The sequence below is a fragment of the Acanthisitta chloris genome, unplaced genomic scaffold, assembly GCF_000695815.1.
Source record: "Acanthisitta chloris isolate BGI_N310 unplaced genomic scaffold, ASM69581v1 scaffold26779, whole genome shotgun sequence".
In the NCBI taxonomy this organism is placed as follows: Eukaryota; Metazoa; Chordata; class Aves; order Passeriformes; family Acanthisittidae; genus Acanthisitta; species Acanthisitta chloris.
In genome coordinates this window covers 18817-20579 of record NW_008690219.1, presented here as the reverse complement: position 1 = coordinate 20579, position 1763 = coordinate 18817, and the positions used below count along the sequence as shown (strand labels likewise).

The 1763-nt window shown below is 49.7% G+C and overlaps 1 protein-coding gene across 1 annotated transcript in view; it reads right to left on the bottom strand.

The window, feature by feature from the left end:
* Positions 1–227: 227 nt before the first annotated feature.
* GGT7 (gamma-glutamyltransferase 7) overlaps positions 228–1763 on the bottom strand; it is a gene marked incomplete at its 5' end in the record, with an annotated part of 17825 nt that continues 16289 nt past the window's right edge. Inside the window, one exon of the mRNA XM_009081746.1 lies at positions 228–391. Coding sequence (XP_009079994.1) covers positions 228–391 — 164 coding nt within the window. The remainder of the gene's footprint in view (positions 392–1763) is intronic.

Below are 1763 nucleotides of genomic sequence, written 5' to 3'. Positions count from 1 at the left end.
TTCCTGCAGCAAGGACTGCAATCCCAATCATTGAAAAGGAAAAAAGCAGAATCAGGGAGTTGTGTGTCGGTGCTGCTGACTCCTCTGGTGCCGTTGGGGTGGGGAATGTCTGCTCAGCAGTGTGTGGGGCTCTCCCTGGGGCTGGAGAAGGAGCCACCTCAGAACATGCACATCCCTTGAGTTGGTCTGTCTCAGCCTTACTCAGAGAACACATCACCTGCCAGGTGCTACAATATTGTGGCTCCAGCAGCATCCACACTCCTGGGGTCCTTCAGGCCAATGATGAAGCTGTTGGTTCTCCTGGCCCCATGAACTAGGGCCACCACTGGGACTTTATCCACCTGATGGCCCCTGGCTACAAGGAATTCAATATCTTCCTCAGGAAACTCACCTGTAGGGATTGGAAAAAAGGGGTTTGTAACTGAAACCAGTGTGGCCTTTGATGCAAAGCTCTGTCTAACCCTTCTGGGACCTGCCTGCAGCCCCTTCAAAAGGTTCCAACCAGTCAAGCCAAGGGGCACCAGCACTCACCACCAGCTCTCAGCAGCAGAGGCTGTGCAATGCCAGGCACTGCTGTGTGCTGTGGGGTATGAGAGGATCCCCAATACCATTTAAAGATGTGGAAGATTCTCCTCTTTGGAAAGAGGGGAAAACACATTGTTGGCACCTCTTGTAGTTATTCTTCTTAGAGAACACAAGGCAGTGCCCACTCTTAGTAACAAGTAAGAGCATTAACAATCGTCAGTCACAATAAGATGCAAGGCAGCTCAAAACAAAGGATAGCAAAACAAGTTGCCAAATAAACTTTGTGCTAAGCCTTCCAACTTCCCCTGCACATACTTCTTACTCTGCCAGGCATCTACCTCAGGCTGCTGCTTTTCTACTTTAATTTGTTCATTTCATAGTTTGTAATTTCTGTGAGAAGTACCTGAGGCCACGAGCTGGAGGTGCAGCTGGACAAAGAGAGCAGGCACACAGGAACCCCACTGGTATTTAAGCCACACACTGCACATGTATCTTAACATTGACCTTGCTCATGCCAAAAGTCCAAACCTTCTGAAGTTTTGGATTTGTTTTACAATCTCATTTCCAAGTCTGCAGGTCACACTTGACAGACCTTTTTCAGACTGGGAAATGGGAAAGCCCAGCAACTTAGGCTACTTGGTGTGAAATGAGAACCACATTGCACATATGGTTCACTCTGGTAAGGCACAGGGCTGTGTGGCAAACACCACATAGACCAAGACTTACAATAACAAGGACAAGAGCTGACAGTGTAGCCTCCAGAGTGCCAGCAGTGATGCTGCATTTGAGGCACTGTCAAGCTACGAGCCTTGCCATAAGCCTTGTCTTCTCCCCAGCTGGGGAGACATGGACTGGAAAGTGAAGGAATATGATTTATGGCACTGGTAATAAAGTGTAGGAAGCTTTCAGCACCTATCTGGGTGAAGCTGAGGCTGCAGTCTTGTTAATTTGGATATCCTCAATGGCATTGGATTGCCAAAAGGCTTTAAGGACAGGACAAGGATGTGAGCTGGGACAGGGGGAAGGCTGGGGAGAAGCACCAGCAAAGAGCTTGGACAGGTGGTGTTGGAGGGGCCAGGGAGCATTTCCAGGACAAGAGGGAGAGGGCATGACTCAGTGAGGGCACCAGACTTTGAAGAAGCTGGATCCTGGTTTTTGTCTTCCCCCAAACCCTCCACAGCCATGGGGACCCTGGGACATGGTGAGCTGTGTGCTGGGCTGTGTCACTTCCACAGCAG